The sequence below is a fragment of the Microtus pennsylvanicus genome, chromosome 2 (genome assembly GCF_037038515.1).
Source record: "Microtus pennsylvanicus isolate mMicPen1 chromosome 2, mMicPen1.hap1, whole genome shotgun sequence".
In the NCBI taxonomy this organism is placed as follows: Eukaryota; Metazoa; Chordata; class Mammalia; order Rodentia; family Cricetidae; genus Microtus; species Microtus pennsylvanicus.
In genome coordinates this window covers 9,043,794-9,067,095 of record NC_134580.1, presented here as the reverse complement: position 1 = coordinate 9,067,095, position 23,302 = coordinate 9,043,794, and the positions used below count along the sequence as shown (strand labels likewise).

The window sequence follows — 23,302 nt, the reverse complement described above, 5'->3', positions numbered from 1 at the left end:
TAGTAGGATCTCACTCACAGTTTATGCATAGGTACACTCTGTCAGCAGACATATCCATACTTTGGGTTGTTAGACACCCCATACTCTGAAGTGGGCAGGGAGAAGACTCCCGAATGAGCTGAGCCTTTCTAGAACCCTCTGTGGTGAAGATAGGAGAGGGATGCAGGGCCCTGGCCAGTCACTATCTGGGAAGATGGAGCTGAGTCATAGGGCTGTGAAGAATGGCTTAGAATAACAGTAACAAGTTCCGTCTCCGTTCTAAAGGCCAGAAGTCTCCCCTAGGGCCACTGCAGGCCCAGGGTGGGGGCGTATCCCTACTGTCTCTTCCTGATTCTGGCGGCTGCAGAACTTGGTACACAGACCTCAGGCAGGGAGTTCAGAATGTCCAAGGGATCAGGGTTCAAAAGTCAACATTTCTTTTTGTTGATCTTTAAAAGCTGCAGCCAAGGCCCGGGCGGTGGTGGCACATGCCCCTTTAATCTCAACACTCAGGAGGCCCAGGCAGGCGGATCTACACAGCCTGGTCTACACAGTGAGTTCTCGGATGGTCAGGACTACACAGAGAAACCATGTCAATAAATAAATAATAAAATCTGCAGCCAGAGCCATGCTAAAGACCATTCAGCCCCAGACTTGGGTCCTTCCTCGTGGTGGTCTGGTCAAGGTCATCAACACTCATAATCTCCAAGGAGGCCCCGCCTTCTATTAGCCACGTGCTCTCTTCTGTTCCCGCAATTGTTTTTTCCATAGAAGCAGCACAATAACCCGAAGTCGGTTGGTGATGGGAAGACCTCGGAACAGTGCCAGCACGTTCTAAGTGGCTGTTACACCTCACTGTCATCATGCTGAGGCCTAGTGTGGTTGTCTCCTCTCTCCGGTCTCCATCAGCATCCACATGTGAGGTCCCAGCTGCGCAAGCATCACTATCACAGTGAGGGAATTTTCTTTCCAGTCAGCTGACTCTGCTCCTGGAGACTTGCTCTGTCCCATGCCGGAGCAGATGTCAGGAGCCATCAGGCAGGGACGCTCACCCAATCGCTGGAGTCCACCACCACCAACGTTGTCTCCTGGCAGCCCAGCTCCTTTGAATCTCACCACTTAAAGGTCAGACTCTCACGGCAGGAACTCAGTAACCCCACTGATAAATAACTGTGTGGCAAGTTGGCCTCAGGTGGGCCCCCAAACACAGCCATTGTCTCTAATTCCCCTGGACACGGAATGTTGAGCAGGGAGCAATATGGGAGGACTGTTTTAGAAAATAGTGAGGGGGCTGATGAAGGCGGGGCCTCCATCTCCTTCTCAGGCAGTAGACCAGCCTTCCGGGCCACCAGAAATATAGAAGATAAACAGAATCTCCTTTCTGCCTCCCTCACTCCACATCATAGACAAGAAAACTGAGAGTCTAGGAGGCCTGGTGGGACAATCCTGACAGGGACACAATGGCCCTGAGTAAGGCTGGTGGCAGCTAAGATGACAGGCCTGGGGGAGGAAGAGATGGCCTCTGCTTCAGTGTTCGTCATACCTCCTAGGAATAACTCCATGGTCAGGACACTTGGGGCAGACATACAAAGGAGTAAGAGCCTAGGAAGGGCCACCAGAGCCCCTGTGGGCTGCAAGGCAGACAAGAGCCCCAGTAGCAAGCAGTGAGTTGGGGGCTTCCACACTCACCATCCCTAGAATACCTCGTCACAGTTCTATCTTCTAAGTACATCACATGCTTTATACTCCTGACAGCCCTGGGGTCGCCAGGATAAGGAAACAGAAGCACAGAGAGGCTTTGGTACCCATCCAAGGTCACAGCCGGCAGGTGGCAGAGCCAGAACATTGCACAGGCTACCCAGCTCCAGAAGGCTGGGACCATTCTTTCTCCAGCCATCGAGGGCTGCAGTGTAGGTGGCAGCGGTCTTCCTTTCCTTTGTCATCCTGCATCCGCCTTGCACATCACCAGCCTTCAAACATGAGTGTTGAATGCACAGATGGACAGCTTTGTTATTTCTGTCCATCAGGTGCTTCCAAGTCTCACGGAGCTTGAGTTGAATGTCCTCGAAGGCAACCCCCCCCAAACATCCTCCCTCCTGCTTGAGCAGTCTGCTTCCTTGATGAGGTCTTGAGTCAGGTGTGGGAACAGTCTCGTGAGTGTTGACAACTTGTCTGCACCCTCCATGGTCACTCCTTCCTTACGAGGCTGAGGCCTCTGCAGACGCTCCAGCCCCAGGCACAGCACTTATTGTATACCTACAACTGCTTGCCTATGTGCATGCCCACATGAGGCCAGCACCTATTACATACATATTGCATGAGGCCAGGTACGCAGAGGGGTGGAGAGGCTGGCCTCTCCACCAGCTGCTCTCTCTCCTCAGCACCCTGGTTTCCTGGAACCAAGGGTGCCTCCTGGCACCCTGCGCCCCGGGTCTCATGCAGGCCCACTTCCTGCTTTGCTTTCTCAAGGTCCCCAGTGGGTGTGTCACGTCTTTGGGGTCGGAAAATGTCAGCAGAGGGGCTGTCCCAGGGCTGACATAGGGTCAGGCTCAGAGCCTCTAGTGAACTTACGTTTCATCCACACCCTCCTGTCTCACTAAACTCACTGTGGCAGGGCGTGTGGCAGCATCCCGTTGGGTCGCAGACGCCGTGACTCTTGCCTCAGGTTCTTGCCAGATGTCCTGAGATACCCTTTGGTACCTGCTTTAAAGAGCGTTGACAATCTGGGCCGGTGGCAGTGTCACAGATGACCCCGGTTCATACCCTTTCTCTGCAGTGTTCTAGCTGTGTGACCCGAAGGGAGTCATCAGATCACTCTGAGTTCAGACCTCATCTGTAAAAAGGGATGAAAACAACAACATCAGCACCCCAGGGCACAGAAGTGAGGCTGGAGCATATCAACAACACAATGCTCAGAGCAGAGTCTCCAGACGAATCGCCTCAACTCAAGAGGGGGAGCTCAGAGGGCCTCCCAGAAACGGGAATTCTCAATGGGGTTCTGAGGGATCCGTAGGAGTCTGTGAGTGGATTGCTTGAGTAATAGGGCTGCTTCAGCCTCAGAGATCAACACGTGACAATGGAAATCAGTTGTGTTCCTGTTTGTCTCTGTTTCCTCATCTGCAAAATGGGAAACAAGGCCCACCTCTCAGAGCCATGAGAGGCAAAATGTTTCTTTGTTGGGAGCAGAAAGAACTGACTGGTTTGCATTAATTTATGTATTTATTCAATCAAATTTATTTATTCATTCAAATTATTTATTTGTTTGTTTTGGAACAGGGTCTTGTCCTGTAGTTCAGACTGACCTGGAACTCACTATATGAACCAGGCTACCTTCAAACCTGAGAGCCCCCTGCCTCAGAACCCCTGTGCTAGGGTTCAGGATTGAGCCACAGTACCTGCCTCTAACAAGCTTTGATGTTTTAGATTTGCTTTCGCTTTCCTGGGGTTTCCTCTGCTGAGCATCACAGTGAGGAAGGCAGGGCGGGGCTTTTGTCTTTGACTTGAACAAACTATTCCTACCATAATTCACCTGAAAACTTGGGCTCTGGAAGTTGCTTAGATCAGAGATGCGACCTGGGGAATGAAGGTACAGACCAGGCTAACAAGAACACAGGAGAGGCCTGGAGCTCCTCCCCTCCTCCCCTTCCCTGAGCCCCTAGGTGCTCCCAGCTGCTTCCTGCTCCCCACTCTGCACCCGAGGCTCTCCAGAGCCTGGGTGAGGGTACCTGCTCTCCAGCTGGTGCCTTTCCCCTGAAATCTGACCCTGGGAATCCTGACACCCCCTTCCCATCACTACCCTGCCAGCTGCTCCCTCCTGGCCCCTCTCCCAAGATCTCCCTAGGGCATGCAGTGGCGCTGGCTCATGGTTCCATCTCCACCTGGCATATGGTGGCTCCTTTCTCTACCCAGAGCCAGCACAGGTCTCTCACCAGATACAGGAACAGCTGGGCTTCTGGGCCCCTTGCGCCTTCATCGCCCTCTCAGCTTTCAGGGCTGCATCACCTCAGCATCTGTTCTCCCTGCCTGGAGAGTCAGCCAGGGAAAGCGAAGAGCTCACTTCGTAAAAGGAAACAGGCAGTGGAACCCAGACATGTCACTAGGTGCCTGCTCTCATCATTTGGGCCAGCCCCAGAAACAGACCTGCAGAATCTAAAAGCTGCATGCAGCCTCTGGTGGAAGGAAGGCTGTGATTAAGTATTAATGTCTACCATGCACAGGTGTAATTGGTTAGCATGTCTGCCCCGTATAGATGCGATTGATTAGAAATATCTGCCATGTAGAGGTGCAATTGACTAGCAGTGTCTGCCATGCATAAGTATAATCAATATAGGTGCAATTGATTGGCAATGTCTGCCATGCATAAGTATAATCAATACAGGTGCAATTGATTAGCAATGTCTGCCATGCATAAGTATAATCAATTAGCAATGTCTGTCACGTGTGCAGCTTCATGGATGCTAGAGATTGCCAGCTATTGTTTGTCAAGACACTGCAAAAGTCCTAATACTTGAAAAGTGATTATTAAGATAGCCAGACACACACACACAGAGAGAGAGAGAGACAGAGACAGAGAGAGGCAGATAGATAAATGGATGATAGATCTATCCATGATCCGTTGGAACACTTGCCCAAGGCTGGATGTGAGAAGCTGGTGCATATTTGTGCACAGAGAACTGATTCCTATCAGTGACAAAGATGTTCTCAACAGCCAACACTTTGTTCACAGAGTTTTCCCTATGTCTCCAGCAGCATCCAGGTTGAGATGACAGACTTCCAACAGCAATGAAATAAATACCATCCCTTTCCTCTTTCTCTTGCAGCACCAGGGATGGAACCAGCAAGGCGGTTCTCTGCCACTAGGCTCCACACCCAGATCAGATCCACACATTACGCAGTTTTATGGTACCTGCTTTTTACAATCGCCTTTTATTTATAAGAAGATTTTTCCAGCCATAGACGTGATATGATAAAAAAAATCTTTAAATAAATGCGATAAAGCACACAAACAAAATGAATGTGTTTTAAAACGTCTCAGGAATTCATTGCAAAGATGCCACACACAGATCATTAAAAGAGGAAGAATCAAATCCTCCCCAGACCTTTTCAGACAGTGGAAATAAGTTCTATTTCTGTGTGGGAGCTAAAGCAAGAGAATTCCAAAGGTTTACGTTTGCTCGGGATACGCAGTCATTGGTGTGGGCGCAAGTGCAGGTCTGATTCATCGTTGAGACAGGAGGATGGTCATACACAACATTCTGTGGCAGGAGGGGATGTGTGGAGTCTCACACAGAAGAAGCAGGACGCCTGACCCCTGGCAGGCCGGAAAACTCTTGCATGAGAACTGAACACCTTCTGCATTGGCTCATCTCTTTTTGCTAAGCTTAGGGGCCTTGTATTAGGGGCCAGGACATCCGATTGAGAGATAATCTGATTGGTTAGATCAGGCCCAGCCTCTGTGACAGACCTTTTGTGCCCAGGCTGCCCATCAACCTGTGGTCTGGCCAGCCAGCCAATGCTTAGTGAGCAGGAACCATGAGGCAGGCACTGTGGGTAGGGCATCCACTAGCTAGGAATGAGTTTCTGCTTCCATCAGCAGGTGGGATCTGATCACCATGGTGCCATCAACCCTGGGACAGTGACAGACACTGAGGCTCTGTGCTGGAGGAGCTGCCTGTAGAGAACAATGCTCTCCTCTGAGGGTGAGATGGTACATCCAGGCATGTCATCCTTGCCTGGACCGCTGGAACCTGGGGCTCGCAGTCCAGTAGGCTCCCTCGCAAACTGGTGAGGTGGGCATGGAAAGATCCAGAAGCCACTGCTGTGTTGGTAATGTGTCCACACTGAGCCTATCATTGGGAAGTCAGGCAATAGCTCCGAAGAAGGAAGATGGGTCAGGAGCTGTCCGCATCATCTCCTTCTAGTACGAACTGGGGAAATTTGAACGCGTTCAGGAAGCAGCACCGCCCTTAGAAGCAAGGACTTACAGGTGAAGATGAGGGATGTTTGTCACCTAAGTGAGGCACAACAAATAATTCTTGAATAGGTGTGAGTCAAAGGGGGACTCCAGGAGACCCCATGGGATCCTCGTGAGGTTTCCACAAAAGACCATGCTGACACACAATGCATGCTGTGTAAGCTTTTTGCAGGGAGGGAGATATGTGAGCAAATATGTGCTTCTCCCAGAGATGGTGTGGAAGGCACAAATCCACTCAAGGCCAGCTTGGTGAACCACTGAGTCTTCTAGGCTTATTTACAGGAGGATAGGTGATTCCAAAACAGCTGTATCACAGAAAATCCAGACCCAGCATAGGTGATGATGTTCCCATAGTTACATCAAACCTTCCCCCTTGCAAATGCCAGCATCCTCCCAAAAACCACAGGCACCAGGGGCAGAATTACCCATAGCTGGGGATGGGGTGCAGGAGAGTGGCTGTGATCTATGGTGACAGTCTGATGGCCCTTCCCACCCCTTCCTTCTGTGAGGGAATGTCAACAGTCAACAGGCTGTGTCCGGTCTTATCAGGAGCTCTTAGTTTGGGTGGACACAGCTGCTCTGACTAAGACATCACACCCTGAGGACAGCTGTCCCACAGCAGCGCTGAAAGAGACAAAGCCACCGCAAGCTCAAGGATAGGAGAAGAACATGGGCACATTTGTATTGGGGGGAAGCAGGTCCTGGCTGCCCTGTAAGCAGGAAGGAGTAAGGCAGGTCCAGGAAGCTAGTGACTATACAGGGAGGCAGAGCTGACCAGCCCTCCCCACCTCAGATCCTGGCTGGACCATAGAGCAGCAAGTAGAGCTCAGACGTGGATGACTAAGTGTTGGGGTGTGGATGACCAGGGACAAATCTCAACTGGTCCTCCCTAAGCCTGATCTGATCTAGGCAGCTGGATCCCAAATCCTGGTCAGCTGGCTATACCAGGTAGGCTGGATCTTGGGCCTGTAGTTCTTGAAGAGACAGATAGGCATCAGTGTTCAGAGGCAAGACAGAGGCCAGGGCCCTGTCCTGACCTTGCCCACAAGGGCTACCTTCGGGGACACCGGCTTGCTCCCCTGAGCTATGAGCAGGCAGCCTCTCCCCGTCACCTCCCTGCGCCACCAGCTCCAGAGGGCACTGCAAACCCATCAGATCAGGGGATGGTAGCGGGGTACATCCCTCCTGCACGGAGAGGGGAGGCTTTTCTTCAAGAGCTGCTGCTCCCCCAAAAGCAGTGTTAGGGGAGTTCCGGCTGGGGGAGAAGAGCAACAGGTCATCCCTGGGTGGGAAGTCACAGTAGTCGTCCTCGTCCCCAGCCAGAGGAAGCACAGATGGGAGGGGAGATCCCTGGGGCAGCCCTGGCCCATCGTCCTCCATGTCCTCTTCCACGCAGGGGTCATAGGTGAAGTACACCTGGCAGGATTCAATCTCCAAGGCATTGGGCAGATGGAAGAAGAAGTAGCCTTGGTTGGTGAAGCAGCTGGCCTGCGAGTGGCCGCTGGGCGAGGGTGAGGAGGCTGTGTCCTGCTGTAGCAGGAAGAGCTGCATGGCTTTGCTGTCTCCGTCCAGCACCTCCAGTGGAGAGATCTCAGGTGCAGGGCCACTGGGGCTGAAGGAGGATGAGGGGAAGGGCGAGGAGAGCCATTTCTGCCAGAGAAAGGGAGGAGAATGAGTGGGTTTCTCTACCTCCTACTCCACCACTGAACTCAACTCTTCCTTCTCCTTCCCTTCCTCCTGCTTTCCATCCTCCAGAGGCATCCAGCCTCCACCCCACCTCTGACCTAGAAGCATCCCGGAGACTTGCTATCTTGATGGACTTTCTGGACTTATCAGCCTAGACCACATGCTAGATGAACACAGCCATAGTACTAGGTATGCATGTGCGTGCACGTACTCACACATGCACACACATACCTGTACTCACGCATGTGCATGCGCGTGCGCACACACACACACACACACCAAGAGTATGATAAAAAGACATCCTTAGTTCTGGGAGTCTCTCAGAGATTCTAGAAGGACCCTGCTCAGCCCTAATGAGGCACACAAGACCAGGCCAGCAGGACTAGAGCCCAGCCTAGACCTCCCTCCCATTATCCTCAGGCCCCTTTGCCCCCCACAAGCATCCCAATCATGGGAACAGCAGTCAAGCTGGAGGAGGTAACAGTAGATTCCCCTCACCCTGTATCCACCCCTTGCTTCTCAAAGCTTCTAGCCTGAAGTAGATAGACTAGGACTGAGGTTGCTACTGTAGGGGCCACACTTTTTTTGTGATTCCAGGTGACCCGAGGACTTGTGTCACCGTGACATCACTGGGCCTGCCAGGGATCGCTCTGCCTACAGGGACAGAAGCCAAGGGGAGCCCCTGCAGCTCTCCAGCACCCACACTGTGCCTAGCAACATCCACCGGGTAGTACACTCATTAAGCTTAGTTTTTTTTCCCCAGTTGTACAAGTGAGGAAACTGAGACACTGGGAGAATCTATAACTTGCCCAACTGTACACAGCCAAGCATGGCAGAGCCAGAGTTCAAGTCAAGGCTGCGTGGCTTAGAAGGCATCCATGCCAGAGCAGGGGCAGAGCTGTGTCCATGAAAGAGACTGCTCACTTCAGCACCCTGTGTCCTCCTGCTGAGGGCAAAGCCATTGTCACCTGGCCATTGTCACCTGATCACATCTCTGCGCTGCAGCCTATCCTTAGGCTGCCTATCAACACCCTCCACCCCTGCACCCCAGGCTCCTACCTGAAGGTCTCCTCCGTGCTGGGAGCTCAGCTGGGAGAAGAACTCAGAGGGGTCTGGGACGTGGCACTTGAGAACAGTCTTCAGCCTGGCCAGGAAAGAGAAGGAGGGGTGAAGGGCAAGGCCAGGGAAGAAGAGGGAAGGGGGAAGGGTGAGGACAAGGAGGGGGTGGCATGGTGTCCTACCACCAGCTCCCCAGCCCTGAGAGTAGGGGACGGGCCCCTCCTGCATCCAGTCATTTATTCAACAGTGTTGACGGGAGAGCACTGCACAGGGTACTGGGGAAACAAGCGTGGGCAGCAGAGAAGGCCTCTCTACTCCCTAGGAGCTGGCACACTGGCAAGACAGACCTGAACCAAATGTGTAACAGGGTGGCTCACTCTGTGGACTCGGAACTGAGTACTAGCCAAAAGATGGCCCTTGAATGGGAGAGATCACACAGGCTGGAGAGGGAGGCAGGAGTGATGCCTAGTGAGCACTCCCATGGATGGTGGTGCCCACCACACATTGTATAACAGCAGCTGGCCTTAGGGAGACAGTGAGTGGAAGCTGAACTCTCCCTCATGTTCTACTCACTAAGATGCCCAGAACACGAGCGTATCTAACTGGAGCAAGGGGAGCCACTTTTTGATTGGCACAGTTTCTAGTGGAGGCCTTCGGCAATCCAGATAGATTATTGGTTAGGCGGGGGGATCTCTAAGAACAGTTAGGCAAGAGTGTGGCATGGTTGGAATGCATAGCAGGGGACCAAGAGCAATGGGAAAGATGCTCAGAGGCCCCTGTGACTTTAGGGAGGGCCAAGGGGTTCTCCCTGCTGTTCTACCTCCCCTTCCCCTACCAGCTTCCACCTTTGGGGATGGGGCGCAGGGACAGTTAGCTATTAGAGGAATGGACAGAGAGGCCAGGTGTGAGGAAGCAGGATTCAGCCCAGCCCAGCCTGGAAAGATGTGTGGCACAGAGACATAGAGACGAGCTGGGAAGGGAATACTGGCCAGGAACTTCCTTACCATGGGCCCAGGTACTGGCACTTGAACAAAACGTAGACACAGACCATGAAGCCAAAAAGACATCCAAGGCCCAGGAGAAGTTGTCTGGGCCACATTAGGGGTAGATTCCAGGGATCTGTCCAGGGTGTAAGAAGTGGGAGGTGAGAGGTGGCCCCTCAGGAGGTTTCCTGAAACCCCCTCCCATGTTGTACCCTGAATAGTATCTAGCCAGGTTTGCTTTTAATGAGGACTTGGTCCTCAGTCCTGCTTAAGTCCACCTGTCCAGAAAGGCAGACTGTACTTAAAAGCCATGGCCTGGTGGCATTCCCAGAAGAGCCCATGGATGTACTGCCTGACTCTCACCTCAGCCACTGAGGCTACCGTTGAGAAGCACACCCAGAGCTTCTGTATCTCTTGAATGTAGCAAGTGACATGTTGAAGGATGGGCCCCCATGGGTCCCTCACTAGCGTGTAGCCCTGTCTCTGGTGAGTCTATGGGAGGTGCAGCCCCCACCTCTACAGCTCCCAGGGCACCCTGGCCCCTGCCTAGCTCCCTCCATGCTCCCCACTGTACCTGCTGGCCTTGTCCGGAAAGCCAGGGGCTGGCTCCAGGGGCTCCAGGACTTCTGGGAACCTCGATTGGCCCTAACCCGCACCTGGAGCTCATATGAGGTGCCAGGGGTAAGTGTCTCCAAGCAGATCCACTGTTGTCGTTGCTTGAGGCTTAGCAGGGGTGCATCCTAAGCAGAGATGGGTACCCAGTCAGCAAGGTCTCCACTGGTCTCATCTCCCACAACCAGGTCAAGAGGCTAAGCAAGCAACCTCTCCCTGGCCCTCCCAAAAGCTCCCTGTTCCCCCAGCTGCTTTGACCCTGAATCCCGGGGTCCCCAGGTAAGTATGGGAATGAGTGTGCGGGTGATGAGTCTCAGTTCACTGTCCTTTGGCCCCCTGAAGCCAGGGAATGTGCTGGATTTGGGATGTGGAAAACAGCTGCCTCACAGGTTGCCTTGCCCTGGGGTCTACACAGATATGGACCCAGAGGCATCCTCAGGCTCTAAGAGTATGGGGGGAGAGCAGGCAGTGCTGAGCAATATAGGAGGACCAGGGTGAAAGAGCCACACTCCAGCCTGTAGAAATGGACAAGGGCATGCACCAGAGGCAGGGGATTGGCTATGTCCTCACCTTCCAGCTGTGGTCCAGGGAACGTTTGCGGGCCTCAAATTCCAAATCACTATAAAGGTAGTGAGAGACCTGGGAGACCTCCCAGCTTATGTTGCATCTCTGGGTTTCAATGTGCAGGACTTGAAGTGAATGAGGGGCCCGCAGGCGAACTGCAGACAGAGAGGAGGGAACAGATATCATGGACTAATCAGTAAGATGCCAAGAACATTAGCCCAGTTTGCACCACACAACATCCCCAGCATCGACTCTTCCTCAGCAACTGCCCTGACTCTTCCTCTGCACCTGTTCCACCTCCTCTGCACCTGCTTTTCCTCTTCTGCACCTGCTTCTCATCTACCTCTGCACCTGCTCTTCCTCTGCACCTGCTCTTCCTCTACACCTGCTTCTCATCCACCTCTGCACCTGCTCTTCCTCTGCACCTGCTTCTCATCCACCTCTGCACCTGCTCTTCCCTTCATCTGCTCTTCCTCTACACCTGCTTCTCCTCTTCTTCTGCACCTGCTTCTCCTCCTTCTCTGCACCTGCTCTTTCTCTGCACCTCCTTCTCCTCAGTTTTGCAACCCTCCTCTTGTTAGTCCGCCTACACCTGACAGAATGAGTCTATTTGGGATCTTTTGTGCCCACCCCCTCCTGGGTTGCCTGAGTCAGGGTCTAGGATGTCTGATGAGCCTTTGGTTCCTGAGGCACTTTCCAGGATGACTAACCAGCTGTTGAGTGATTGGCAAGCAGCCTTGCCCTGCTTGAATACTGATCTGTACAGGAATCAGATCATGTACTTTATTTTATCCAAGTATCTATATTATTGATGTATTTGTGCTCATATGAATACATTTATATAGTATAAAACATAAATGTAAGTAATTATAAATATATAACTTAATTGCATAGCATTTAATATAAATTTATATCTGTGTATTCCACAGGTATACTTATTAAATGCAAATATAAATCATAAACATGCCTGATTTATTTCTCAGTTACACTATATGTATACATTTATTCAGTATATTTGTCTATTAATATTAGTGAGAGTGTTTTGGCACAAGCTTGGCAAGTGTTCTAGCCACCCCCAGCCTGTGTAGATTTTAAGTATGATATTTACTTCATTTTTCCTGAACCAAACTGCTCTAAATCTGTAACTCCAAGATTCTGTCCACCCACAAAATGCAAGTCTTTTCCCACGACGAGGTACTGAGCAGTTCATGCATCCTAGCTCACATTCCTTCCTGTCACGAGGACCTCAGTTCTCCCACTTTACAAAGAACAAAACTAAGACCCAACATGTTCAATGACCTATGCCAGCCGGACTGAGTCAAGACAAGGCTGCGATTTGGATTCTGCATGGATCTCCCCTCTACCCCTTCTTTTCTCTAGAGGCGGCCTCCAAGGTCACTCAGTCATTCAACAACCCTTCTGCAAACAAGCACTGCCTGCTCGGGCCTAGAGTTGGGTGCTCAGAGAGGAGCTGCAGGGTCAGCAGAGAGTCTGCCCTCAGGTGGTTCCCGGACCAGCAAGGGAGACAGACTCACAACTAGGTGGGATCTTCCAGGCAGGGGTGGGGTATGATGAAGAGGAGAGGGTTGGGATGGGGAGCTCTCCAGGTAGGCGAGAGGGCAGGTTTGAGGAGACTGATGACTACCAGGAGAGATGGGACCCACACACCCGGACTCTGTACTCACGCTTGTCAAAGGGACGGAAGCTGCAGGCCTTCACCCTGCGCCAGTTGTCTCTTTCCCAACACACCACATTTACGTTGAGGATATCCACAGCGTTCAGACACTGGGACTACAAGGGAGGACCGGGAGAGGTGTGACTGCCAGAAGCCATTGAGAAGAAGGAGCCGTGAGAATGTCTAGGCAAGGACACACCTCACCTCTACTAGCCTTCTAAGGCAGGGGACAGCAAATATTGTCTACAGCCAGCCAGGTTGCACAGGCCACATGGCTTCTGTCACAGCTCAACTCTGCTATGATCTCAGAAGAACTACAGAGACAGCAAATGAATTGCTATTGGGACCACATTCCAGTAACGCTTTATTTACAACCATAGGCAGCCGCTGGGTTTAGCACGGCGAGCTTGACCATCCACTAATCCCTGATATAAACAAAAGTAGGCCACCAGAGTTGAGAGGAAGTTCCCCATCACAAGAGGTATGCAAAAGGTCATCCTCAGAGAAGGCAGAACTGGACCTATGGAATAGCCTTAACCCCTGACTCTTCCAGAAGGAAACGGTTAGGTACTGAGTGTGTCCCAGGCAGCTACTGCTCAGCTCACATCTTGCTGATGAGCTCAGTGGTCCCTCCCCATGCTAGTCTAGAAGCCTGAGGTAAGGGATGCTGAGACCACGCAGCTTAACAGCAGGAAGTAGGGTTCGCATGAGGCCATTACAGCCACAGCTTCCCAGAATGACCAGAGCACAGAAAATAAATGACGTGGTCCCCCAAGTACACCGTGCCACAGATTCCCGTGTAGACAGGAGGGTGCAGGAGAAGGCCCAGAGGTAGGACACGGTATGTCCTATGCTCTGGGACTGGGTTGTGGTTTGCAGTCCAAACCTTGAGGCCTAACTCCTCCGTCCAACCCAAACTTTGAACTTGGCCATCGGAGTACCCTGACCAACCAACCAGGAACTGCTCCCAACCCCTTCACTGAGGGCTCTGCCTGCATCTCCCACAGCTGCTACCAGTTCCAGTTCACCCACATAATAATAGCATGGCTCAGTTATTTTTGCTGTGATTGTCCTGAAAGTATTGCCAGTACCAGGCTGCTGGGGACTTCTGTCCCCTCTTCTTTGCATAAATTACCTCTCACTACCCTCTGAGACAGACTTATACTATCACTATTCCCATCAGTTAGCCCAGCACTCTGAAATACAGAGAGGGTTAGCGACTTGCCAAAGGTCACACAGCTAGGGCCAGGCTGGAAGGCAGGTCCCTGCAAAGCCCCCATGCTGGCATAGCTGGAGATTCGCCAGCTGTGATATACACCATCCTCCCCTCCCCTTCCTCTGAGAATGTGTGAAACCTGCCACAGCCTGGACAGCACAGCCTGGGATCCTCGGGGGTAGACCCTGACCCCTATCTTGCCCCTGCCTTGCCCCTTTCTTCAAAGGATCTGAGGAAAATTTTAAATTCCATTCACATGGTCTAGACCCAGGCCCAACAAGAGATGGGAGATGTGGAAAAGTCAGCAGGAGCCCACAGAACTGGGGTCAATCCCAGCTCAGTTGCCTGTGGCTGGGTGACCTTCAGCAGACACCGCATCTCTCGGTCTTAGATGCTTCCTTGGTAAGAAGACAAAATTGTGGGGATCTATTTCTGATTCTCCATATCTGCTTTGAACCAGAATGACCCTTTGAGGGCGCTTCCATTTTCTTTTCTATTTTATGGGAGGGGAAATTGAGGCACTGAAGTTGCACGGAGTCAGAGAGCTGTTCTGAGGCACCGGCATGGCCGAGATGACCAACTTTAGCATGCCGCTTTCCCCAAGAGCCGAGACGCTGAGGCCTCAGCCAGAGTCTAGTATGATGGTCATCATCAGCAGGACACAGAAGGGCGGCCCGACCCACAGTAGGAAGTGGGAGACCAAGCATCTGTGTGGGGGCAACAAGGTTGCAGGCCCAATAACCCACCTCCTATCCTTCCTTCTGAGTGCATGTGACCTGCTCTCCATCACCAGGCTGATGCTTGCAGAAGTCCAGGACCACTCTGAGAACTCAGCCCGCAGCTGAAAGGACTTGACCACACACACACACACACACACACACACACACACACACACACACACAATGCCCATACTTCTTACAGCTGAAAGGACTTGACCGCACTCTCTCTCTGTCTCTCTCTCTCTCTCTCTCTCTCTCTCTCTCTCTCTCTCTCTCTCTCTCACACACACACACACACACACACACAATGCCCATACTTCTTACAGCTGAAAGGACTTGACCGCTCTCTCTCTCTCTCTCTCTCTCTCTCTCTCTCTCTCTCTCTCTCTCTCTCGCACACACACACACACACACACACACACTGCCCATGCTACTTACATCTGGGCGTCCAAGGATCAGGTTGCAGGCCCAGGATGCCTGCGTCACAGGAAATAGATTACAGGTTGTGTTCCAGGACCTTGCAAAACAGAAAAGACACCTTAGAAAGCAAGGCAGGACTAAAGAGCTACCCAGAGACCCTTTTCCCAGCACCACCCTCAGCTGCTGTACTAGGAACTAGGGACAGCAGCACAGTGGGCAAGGAGCCAGCTGCCCCCCGTGCTCCCAGAGTTCTCCTCCAGAACACCTTCCATGCCTTCACCACCCCAACACCCATCATGGCCTCCCAGCAGCCAGGGTGACCAAAGAACACAAATCAGCTCAGGCCTCACCCCCACTCCAAGAGTCCCCCAAGTTCTAAGCAGTTAAATTCAGCCTAAAGAAGCCTGTGGCTTGCCAGATACCCCCTGTCCCTACAGGACAACATCACCCCCAGGCAATGGTCCCTGGTCCCACAATTGCCTGAGGGCTCTCCCAAAATACCAGATTACTCAAAAAACTTAGGAAGCATGAAGTGCCCACCCTGTTTGTCTCTGACATGGCCTGGCATCAAAGGCTCTCACTGATTGTCCCCAAACAACCTGGCCCAGGACCTCTCCAGTTTTCAACTAGAGTCTGGATCCCACCCACTTGCCAGAGCCCAGACGACCAAGTGGCTGAGCCTGATGCTAACTATTGTGAATCTCAGGCTCAGGATTCTACAGCTTAGAGCTCCCACAGCCCTGAGGTTCTGCCCTGTGACAGGCTGGAAACACTCACCGTTGGTCCGACTTGGCTTGGATTTGGCAGTTTGTGACCTGAAAGGTCTCTTCTGGGCTCCACGTGCAGGAGACATTGGCTCTTGAGTCGTAGAAGCACTTAAGATGGGGACAGTCTGTGTGCAAAGGAGGTGTGAGTGGCAGGCTGTAGGGCACACATGGCCTCTGGGCACATCTACTACCTTGCTCCCAGCACCCTGTGCCTGCCCGGGGAGGTAAGTGACTTGGAAAAGCAGGAAAAGGGTTCTAGCTTGCGTCATGTTGTGTCTGTGTGTGCTTGCATGCGCTGTGCACATGCATGTGGAAACCAGAGAACCCCAGGCACCATCCTCCTTGGGTCTTTGAGAGGGTCTTTCTCTGAAACCCTGGCTTGACAATTCAGCTAGACTGGCTGGGGAGCAAGCCCCGGGGATCCTCCTGTCTCCACCTCATCACTGGGATTGCAAGTGTTTACTACCATGCCTTGCTTTTTCTTCCCCTTAGAATGTGTGTGTGCACCTGTGCGTAGGTGCACATGGCACGGATGCCACGGCACGTGTGTAGAGGCCAGAAGACAGCTTTTGAGAATTGGCTGTTTCCTTCCACCCTGGGATCTGGGAGACTGAACTCAGATTGTCAGGTCTGTGAGATAAGCGCTGCCCACTGGGATACCTTGCCAGCCCATTCCTGAATAGTTTTTATGTTAGTGTTGTAAATGTGGACTCAAGTTCTCACGTTTGCAGGACAGGCACCTTACCCACTGAGCCACCTGTCACCCCCCCCCCCCAATTCAGACACATTTCAAAGAAAGGAAAGTGAGCTCCCGAGATAGAAGGACCAGCAGCCAATGAATGGCTAAACAGGGACAATCGGCAGCCTCTCCTTGTGCCTAGGAGAAGCCTATTTAGGACACCGGACTGTGGACACCTGCCCTCTGGTCCCATCACCTCATCTTTGCTCCCCTGCCTCCTGCTGTGGTCGGCTCTCCTCTCTGAAGGAGGAGTCTGGGATGCTGCCTCCCACCAGGGAAAGCAAAGACATCAAAATGCTGCCACCTTACCGTTCACTGCTGCAGACACCCAAGGTGCAGGCAAGGGCAAGAGGAGGACGTAGAGGGACAGACACCAGGCCAGAGCTGTGGCAGCCATCACATCCAAGCTGCGGAGCTGAGGACACAAGCCCTAAGTGGAGGAGACCAGAGATTCAAATGAGAACAAGTCAGGACCCACACCCTGCTTGGCTCTCCACCCAGCCAGAGCCAGAACAGTCCAGCCCCAGGCCCTCTGACCACAGGAGCTCACTCCCTTCCTTCCCATCCTAATCAGGAGTCGCTCCAATTTTTGCATCAGCATTGTCTGTTTGCTTGTGGACAGTAGTAAGTAAATCTGTCCCCTTGAGGGGACCTCCAAGGATCCTGAACCAAACCCATCCTTACGCATACTATGTTTGTCCTATCCATTACAGAGCCACCATGAGAAACAGGTGGCAGTGTGAGCGGAACAAAAAGATTCCTAGGGACATCGGCAGGCTCTCCTGAGCACGGTGTGAAAGAGGTCTCTCCCACTCAAAGTGTCCTCCAGCAGGTGCCCACCCGGTGTAACCAGGTGAGGTGGGTGACCGGGCACCCACAGCACTGAGAGCTCTGCACAGGGGATTGGACAATCAAGCCCCCTAGGGGACAGATGGGTGAAAAAGCATCTATATCAAAGGAATCGCTCAGGCCCCGTGCAGGAGAGAGAAGGAGAGCTCAAGGCTTTCGCATAAGACTTAGAACAGTATTCAACTATTCAATTCAAAATGAATGAATTGCTTCGTTCCGGAATTTTCTGTTTAATATTTTCCAACCACGGTTGATGGAGGTAACTAAAACCGTAGAAACTGCAGTGGAAAACAAGGGGAATGCCATGTTTACCCATCCGTTTTCGTGCTTACACGCGCACACACACGCTCACATACATGCACACCCATGCACAGGAGTCGTAGACAATCCGCGAGGACAAGACACATTTTGGATTTTATTCATCCCTGGGCCTCTGGTTACCAACGTAGTACTTCTCACATATCAGACAGCTGCTGGCCAGCCATGGGGCTCCGGGGGTACCCTGTATGCTCTGCCCTCACCTTTCATGGCACGAACTAATGCAATGGGACGAAAGTGGAAGGGTGGGCTCAGAGAAGGAGACGCCACAGGGCCACCAAGAGGAGCCTGCAAAGCAAGGCTGAGCCCTGCCCTAGGCTGTTCTGGCAGGCTACACAAGCTGGGGACTCTCTCTGGCCTGGTCATCAGAGAGCCTTTCTGGGGTTGTCCTTTCTCCAGTGTCCCCAAGGCTCCTGCTACCCTTTAATGTCCCTTTCAAATTCGCCTTCCTCCTAGTTCTGAGGCGCTCACCAGGTTCCCCCGTGAAGGAAGGATGTCCTGCCTTGGGTTGCTGTCCAACCCTCTGGTACTACAGCTGCTAGACTGGCAAGGCAGAATGCCCACTCCAAATGGTGAGCTTGTTGCACAGGAGATGCTCAATAAATGTCGTGCCCTGAAGGAACCACATGTGTTCAGGGATCTGCAGGGCAGCGAGTAATGCCTGACGGCCTGGTGGCAGTGCTTGCCAGGGATGTTCAGTGAGCTCTGCCCAGACCGTGTGCCAAGGCCTTCGGGCTTCCAGCTACTCTCTTCTGCCTGGCAGCTCAGCAGATGTTCTGTGTCCTTGCTACACAGACGTGGAGACCGAGGCTCCCAGGGTCAAGTCTTCAGAGCTGGGGTTCTACTTGGGACCTCCCTGTCCCAAAGGATCAGCTCCCTGCAGGTAGTTGGGTCAGAAGGAAGCCCTTCTAGGTCCCTGAAGAACCTAAGCAAGGGGTCCCCACATGAGCTGAAGTCCTATAGGCTTTGATGAGGGAGTCACCCAGGTTTGGCCCAGACATCTGAGCAGCCTCAAGCTGTAAGAGACCTGGGACATAACCCTGGCGAGAGGAAGTGGGATGAAAGCGGCAAAAGCATAGGCAGGTCGGGGCCAGACCACAAGAATCAGCTCAAAGCACAGCAGGCCTAGGATAAAGCTCTCATGCCCGCTCCCCAGCCCAAAGCTGGCTGATCAGTCACAGGAAGATCCACCCATCAAGGACAGTGTAAGATAGAAGAAAATATGGAAGCAGTTTCTAGAAACATCTGGCTAGGGGCAGGGTATCTCCATGCTGTTGTGGTACTGGCCCCCTTCTTGACAAGAAGGAAATGGAGTCCCCAGGAGACTGAGGAAGCCACTCAAAACTCCACAGCATGAGGCCAGCCTCGGGCAGAGCAAGCACAGCTCAAGACCTGAGTCTCAGGCACTCTCCCCCTGAGGCTCACCCACGCATGCCCTTCACAGCTACCAAATGCTCCCACCCCTGACTCATATGTCACCACTGAGGCCTCGGCAGGCCCTGTCATCCCACAGGCCCAGGCTGTTCTAACTGGGTCACAGTGATGACGGCGACAGAGCAGGGTCAGCAGTGACTGACAGTCATGATCCCTGTCCCGGACTAACCCATACATGTCAAAGCATGGTCTCGCAGCACAAGAGAAGGTCCTATAACGGCTCTTTCTACATGGCCCCAAATCAGGCTGTTTCTCAGGACAGAAGGAACAAGTCTCAGCCTGGGGCAGTCTGAGGCTCTATAGGTCTGTGGGATCCAAGGTCTCGGCTGAGGGAGGATGGGAAGCAGGAGACTGCATATCTGACCTGCTGACCTTTGACCTCAGATGTCCTTTCTCTGCCCACCTCCCCAAAGACACACACACACATACACACACATACACACACACACACTGCTTACCTTTTGCTGTGGAAGAAGGGTAACCTTCAAAGATAGTTCTGCCCTCCTCAGCCACCCACCTTGGCCCCCATGTGCTACAAACACAACTAACGGTGGAAAGTTCCTACCTCAGGCAGCGTCGGAGATGGGTCCCAGTGTCTGGAGACACTCTTGGCTTCTCTAGCCACTCAGTAAACTAAGAGGCACATCTAAGCTAGAGCCTTACCTCTGGCCTCCAGCCTAAGCCCCTCAGATAATGTTGATCAACAGAGCCAGCTCACAGCCAGGTCCTAGGGAAGATTCTCCTCCCCTCTCTCCCTCCCTAGCCGCCTAAGGAGTACTCAGTCTGAGACCCACTCCACAGGAAGCAGCGGTGGATCCCACCTGTCCCCCCCCCACACACTCTGTCGTCTCTGAGTCTTGCTCATCCTCTACCTCTCTGGGCTAAGACATCACCACGTGGGGCACAGGGAAAGCCCTCACAGCAAAGGGGCTCACAGCCCCCCACAGTATAGGCTGGAAAGGAGCCACTGACATTGGAAGGGGCTTATTCTTAAAGGAGAAACCAGAACAGTCAAGTTACTCCATCCCAAGGGGATCCTAAGACAAGGTTGAACATCAAAACTCAGACAGAAACTATGGGGGGAACTGAGTCAGAGATGAGTGTCTCCCCAGCCCCATGTCCCCAGGGAAGACCACCAAGAGGTGGCGGGGTACCCTGACCTCCCAGAGGACAACGCAGAGACATTACCTGGCTGCAACATGGAGTTGAGGCGGTATGCTCCCTGCAGGCCACCCGGAGAGTGGGTTCACGGCCATCTCCTGCTCCGCAGCTTAGGTAGCAGACAGCAGCTAGGCCAACAACAGACTGAAACCCAGGGCGAGCCCACTTCCTGTACAGAGGATGAGGAGCAAGGCCCAATGGGAGGTGGAGAAATAGGGGGTGATGAGGTAGCCTGAAACTCCACACACACCTAGCGCTGATAAGATCTCCTCCTACGCCTAGGGGCAGCCACCGTGTGTGGCGGCAACACACACACACACACACACACACACACACATACACGGTAGCTGTGGCACAGGGACCTAGCTATGCACAGAACCTGAGGGGGTAGGCCCTTCTTTACTCACACCGGCCCGCACTGAATCTCACACATACTACGCAAGGCTCGTTGTCTTCTGGTCGTGCACACACCACACACACACACACACACCCTAACACCCAAACCGCCCACAAACACATCCTTCTTGGCACCCTGGCCGATTCCCGTGCTAGCTCCTGCTACGTGCCTATCTCCCATTGACCCCCACCTATCTCAGCCTTCTGAGATGCCCTTTACTCAGGCTAGCATTCAGGGGTGCCTGGTTTGGGGGGGGGCTTGACAAATTGATGGGTCACTGATTGGGCCTTCTACAACCTTCTTTTCAAAGTCACAGGTTCTCCTTCTTTCTTGGTGAGATGGGGAAGGGATTCAGTTCATAGCGTTAGGTTCTTCTTTCTCTCTTGGTGAGATGGGGAAGGGATTCAGTTCATAGCGTTAGGTTCTTCTTTCTCTCTTGGTGAGATGGGGAAGGGATTCAGTTCATAGAGTTAGGTTCTTCTTTCTCTCTTGATGAGATGGGGAAGGGATTCAGTTCATAGCGTTAGGTTCTTCTTTCTCTCTTGGTGAGATGGGGAAGGGGTTCAATTCATAGCTTCATTTCTAACATTGGACAGTCTTGCATTTCTCCTTAAATGAATGACTAGTATCATGGGACAACAGATGGGAAGAGTTCACTGCCTTTCCCCCAGTCGTCCCATTTCTTTCTCCCTTTATCCTGGTTTTAATGCCCTGCTTGGGGGAAATACAGTAAGCTGATGCTGCTTCTTATTTAAAAAAAAATCCGTGAGTACCATGAGATATCCTCAAGATTAGAGCTGCTGACCTTCACCCCCCTCCATCACAGAAGGGGAAGAGAGTGTCATCAGACCCTCGTGTGAGGTCCAGCCTCCCTCTCCCACCCACCAACCAGCAATTTATAACTAGATTCATGGGTGCTACATGCTATAAAGTGTACAAGGTTAGCGGAAGAAGGGACTCCTCCTAACAGCTATGTGGATGCGATCATCCATGCTTGGGTGAATCTTGCCAGTGTTGTAGTTGCTTTGGGATCTCCTAGTAGCACATCCAGATTGCATCTTTGTGATCCCATGCCTTCCTAATGGCAACATAAGGGTACCAGGCTTTCTGCACAAGAGCTTTCTAGGGGTACCTCATATCCAAACTGTAATAGCATTTTATCGGTTTCTGCCCGGGCAGGTAGTGGGGACTGATACACAGGAATGCATCCAGGGCCCACGTGAAGGTGTGAAGTAAAATCCAGTTCTCCATGGTGTGGTATGAGTGCACTCCAAATACTTGTAAATTCAACCCCCAAATTCGTACATCGATGGTCTGTGGAGATAGATATTTCGGAGGTCTTGGGGAGGGGTCATGGCAGGAGTGACTTGCTTGGAAGAGCAACGAGGGCCAGCACGCCGCTCTATCTGGACATGGGGTGCCTGCCGTATGCCACAGTGAAGCAGGAAGGCCTTACCCACCGCCACTGTCACACTCTTGAGTGTCCACAGCTGTAAGCCCAACAAACTTCTCTGTCATGACTGAGTTACAGCCACAGAAAATGGCTGGCGATTCTCTCTCACCCCACTTCCCTACTCCTCTGGAAGTTCTTCTGCGCAGAAGACAGAAACATAACCACAGTGACAGGGAAACTGGCAGCCAGGTTTCCTAAGCATAGACCACTCCTGGAAGCTTCTTAGGAAGCCGTGATGACCAACTGTCCTGGTGGAGACGGGAGAGGAAGGGTGCCGCGCTCTGCTTGCAAACCTTGGGCTTAGCTCCTCCCTCCAGATAAACAGAATCAGTTAAGAAAACTTAAAGCACATATAAAGTAGAAAGAAATAATTATCCCTGGGCAAAAATCAGAAACCACGGACCCAGTTTCGAATGACCCAGTGTCATGGTAGCTGGGTTTGTGGTGGTGACACTGACTAGTCTAGCTGGTGCTGTCCAGGCCTCTTCTTTCTCCTCCATCCCCCCCCCCCCCACACACACACACCTTCATCTCCCAACCTTCTCTTCCTTGCTGGGATTTCTGGTCTGTAAGGCAAGTGAGGCACAAACCACCTCCACCCTCATCTGTGCAGCCGCCCAGAGTACTAGACCTGGCGGGGTCCAAAGCCCTAGGCACCATCCAGGTGCAGGGGAATATACCGGCTCTCTTCCCATCCCTGGGGCCACAGGAGCTTCCTGGCCAGCCTCGGTTTCCTTTTCAGTAGCCAGAACAGGCAGCCATGATGATCTTTCTTCAGCCCTAATCTGGCCACATCACCCCTCTCTCCCCAGGGCTTCCGGAACACTTGTCACACAGTCCAGACTTGGAAGCTTAACCTGAAAGTCCACAGGAGTTGCCAGGACTTCAGGCTTCAAGGAACCTCCCGCCCCAGCTCCTCCAGCTGCCATCAGCTGGCCATCATGTTCAGGCTTTGGAACTTTCAAGTTCATTGCCACCGGCAGGACTCCAGTATTCACAGACCATCCTAGCGGAAGTGGAGTCCCCTTAGGGTCCTGGCTTGTTGTCCTGGAGACACCAGTATTTCCCCCAGGGTATCGTGAGGAAGAATCTCGAAGGTTCTCAGATGTCAGAAGCCTAACAGTAGCCTCCCCTAGTCAGCCTACATTTCTTGCTGGGGACTTCTGTGTTTGGACAAGTCCCCTTAGTAGGCTATCTTTCCAGCATCCACGCCCTGGTCCCCACAGGTGCTGCTCCTGGGCCCTTTATCCTCCTGCTTTCTTCTGCATCCTCTTGGGGCTCCACTGAACAAGCTTCC

General features: G+C 52.5%; 1 protein-coding gene across 1 annotated transcript; it reads right to left on the bottom strand.

The window, feature by feature from the left end:
* Positions 1-4,874: 4,874 nt before the first annotated feature.
* Positions 4,875-20,295, bottom strand: Il2rb (interleukin 2 receptor subunit beta). The gene is made up of 10 exons (XM_075959965.1): positions 20,183-20,295; positions 16,703-16,823; positions 15,665-15,779; positions 14,906-14,984; positions 12,543-12,648; positions 10,864-11,012; positions 10,256-10,421; positions 9,703-9,817; positions 8,699-8,783; positions 4,875-7,603 (listed from the first exon to the last, which is right to left on the bottom strand). The coding sequence occupies exons 2-10, from the start codon at positions 16,788-16,790 to the stop codon at positions 6,893-6,895; spliced, it is 1,614 nt and encodes a 537-aa protein (XP_075816080.1). The 5' UTR covers positions 16,791-16,823; positions 20,183-20,295; the 3' UTR covers positions 4,875-6,892.
* Between the last annotated feature and the right edge of the window lie 3,007 nt (positions 20,296-23,302).